This window comes from Penaeus chinensis, chromosome 9, assembly GCF_019202785.1.
Source record: "Penaeus chinensis breed Huanghai No. 1 chromosome 9, ASM1920278v2, whole genome shotgun sequence".
Taxonomy (NCBI): Eukaryota; Metazoa; Arthropoda; class Malacostraca; order Decapoda; family Penaeidae; genus Penaeus; species Penaeus chinensis.
Genome location: NC_061827.1, coordinates 12547161 through 12549475, shown reverse-complemented (window position 1 = coordinate 12549475; position 2315 = coordinate 12547161). Strand labels below are relative to the sequence as shown.

Sequence of the window (2315 nt, the reverse complement as noted above, 5' to 3'; positions counted from 1 at the left end):
ATGGTATCCTTTATCTACACACACACACACACACACACACACACACACACACACACACACACACACACACACACACACACACACACACATATATATATACACATACATACATATATATATATATATATATATATATATATATATATATATATATGTGTGTGTGTGTGTGTGTGTGTGTGTCTGTATGTGTGTTAGCGTATGTGTGTCTGTGTGAGCGTGTGTGTGTGTGTGTGTCTGTGTGAGTGTGTCTGTCTGTCTGTGCTTATATAAATAGGAAAATATTCATATACCTAATACAATATAATTTCCCTCCCTGGACCCTCGACGAGCAGTGAGGAACCACGGCAAGATGCACTTCCGGCGGGAGGTCCGTCACGGAGTGCGGGGGACGTTCTTCCAGCAGGAGGCCTTCAGCGATTGCCCGCTCCTCCTGGCGCCCATCTGCTCCTACGAGATCGACCACAACCGTCGCAACTTCCTCGCTAACCTGGCCAGCGCCTTCGCTAAGTGAGGGTGAGGCTGATTGAGTGGAGGAGGAGGTGGAAGTGGATGTGGGGGTGGGGGTGGAGGAGGAGGTGGAGGTGGAGGTGGAGGTGGAGGTGGAGGTGGGGGTGGAGGTGGGGGTGGAGGTGGGGGTGGAGGTGGAAGTGGAAGTGGAGGTGGAGGTGGAGGTGGAGGTGGAAGTGGAAGTGGAAGTGGAAGTGGAAGTGGAAGTGGAGGTGGAGGTGGAAGTGGAAGTGGAAGTGGAAGTGGAAGTGGAAGTGGAAGTGGAAGTGGAAGTGGAGGTGGAGGTGGAGGTGGAGGTGGAGGTGGAGGTGGAGGTGGAGGTGGAGGTGAAGGTTAAGGTGAAGTTAACGGAGGTGGGATTGGAGGAATAATAGGAGGAAATACAAGAAAGAAAGAAGAAGAGGTGAAGATTGAGGTGTAAGTGTAAGTGAAGAAGGAAATAAAACTGGCGGAGAAAGAGGGAGAGAAAGAGATAAACGGTAAAGGAGAAAGAGAAAGTGAAAAAAAAAAAATGGTAAAGGAGGAGAAGAAAATAAAAGAAATAGAGAACGGAAACGAAAAGAGAGAATAAAAAGAGGAAGAGCACGAGGAGAGGAGAGAGGCCGGAAGTGCCACGTCGGGCTGCTGCTGCTGCTGTTTGCTCTGCTCACTGCAGCCTAGACGAATGCCAGTTATATTGTTAGTTGACTTTCGAATTCCAGAACATTGCACCCTGCGCGACAACTTCCTTGGATTAGCAATTCTCGTCTGCCATTTCGAGCTTTTGCATTTTCGGTCGCTTTGTAGCTGACAAGAGGGTTTATTCTGTTCCCTTTTTCTTCATTCCCCTCAGTCCATTTTTACTTTAGTTACTTGTATCATTGAATATCTCTGACTATATTATTGTCAATATGTACACATGTACATATGCGTACACATACGCGCACACACACTCACTCACACTCACACTCACACTCATACTCACACTCATACTCACACTCACACACAGTCACACACAGTCACACACAGTCACACACAGTCACACACAGTCACACACAGTCACACACAGTCACACACAGTCACACACAATCACACACAGTCACACACATTCGCACACTCACTCACTCACACACACACACACACACACACACACACACACACACACACACACACACACACACACACACACTCACTCACTCACTCACTCACTCACTCACTCACACACACACACACACACACACACACACACACACACACACACACACACACACACACACACACACACCAAACATCAGCCAACGGTAGCGTGAGCTCCTTCCTGTTAATTAACTGTATGGCGATATGAACCATCCATTTAATTAATTTAGAATGTAGATGGAAAACTAGCTATCCGTAGGCCACGTGGGTGTACCTATCACAGGCTAAGGTTAGGATTGATATAATAACAAATATTCCAAATGCAATAGAGGGATGTGTTGTATTTTTTTTCTTTTTTTCTTTTCTTTTTTCTTTTTTTTCTTTTTTACAGTAGAATCTAAATTATTCACTGGAGATTATGGAAGTAATTGTGCCATAGAATGATTAAGCGAATTCTCCAGAATAACTAATGGCTTCTCAACGGGACACTCGAGGCCAGACTGCGTGTGCTTTTAAACTGATGAATCTCAAAGAAGTGTTTGTCGGTAATTGTTATTAATTATTTGCATTTTACAAAATATCCTACAAAGGAATTTTGTTATTTCGCACACATGCATACAGACAAACAAATACATACATGTATACATATATACACACATGTACATGTACATACATATATGGACAATTTTGCA

General features: G+C 44.5%; 1 protein-coding gene across 1 annotated transcript in view; it reads left to right on the top strand.

Moving 5' to 3' along the window:
- The window catches only part of LOC125029103, a 16552-nt gene extending 16027 nt beyond the window's left edge, over positions 1 to 525 (top strand). Inside the window, exon 3 of the mRNA XM_047618890.1 lies at positions 333 to 525. Coding sequence (XP_047474846.1) covers positions 333 to 511 — 179 coding nt within the window. The 3' untranslated portion in view covers positions 512 to 525. The remainder of the gene's footprint in view (positions 1 to 332) is intronic.
- Positions 526 to 2315: the final 1790 nt, after the last annotated feature.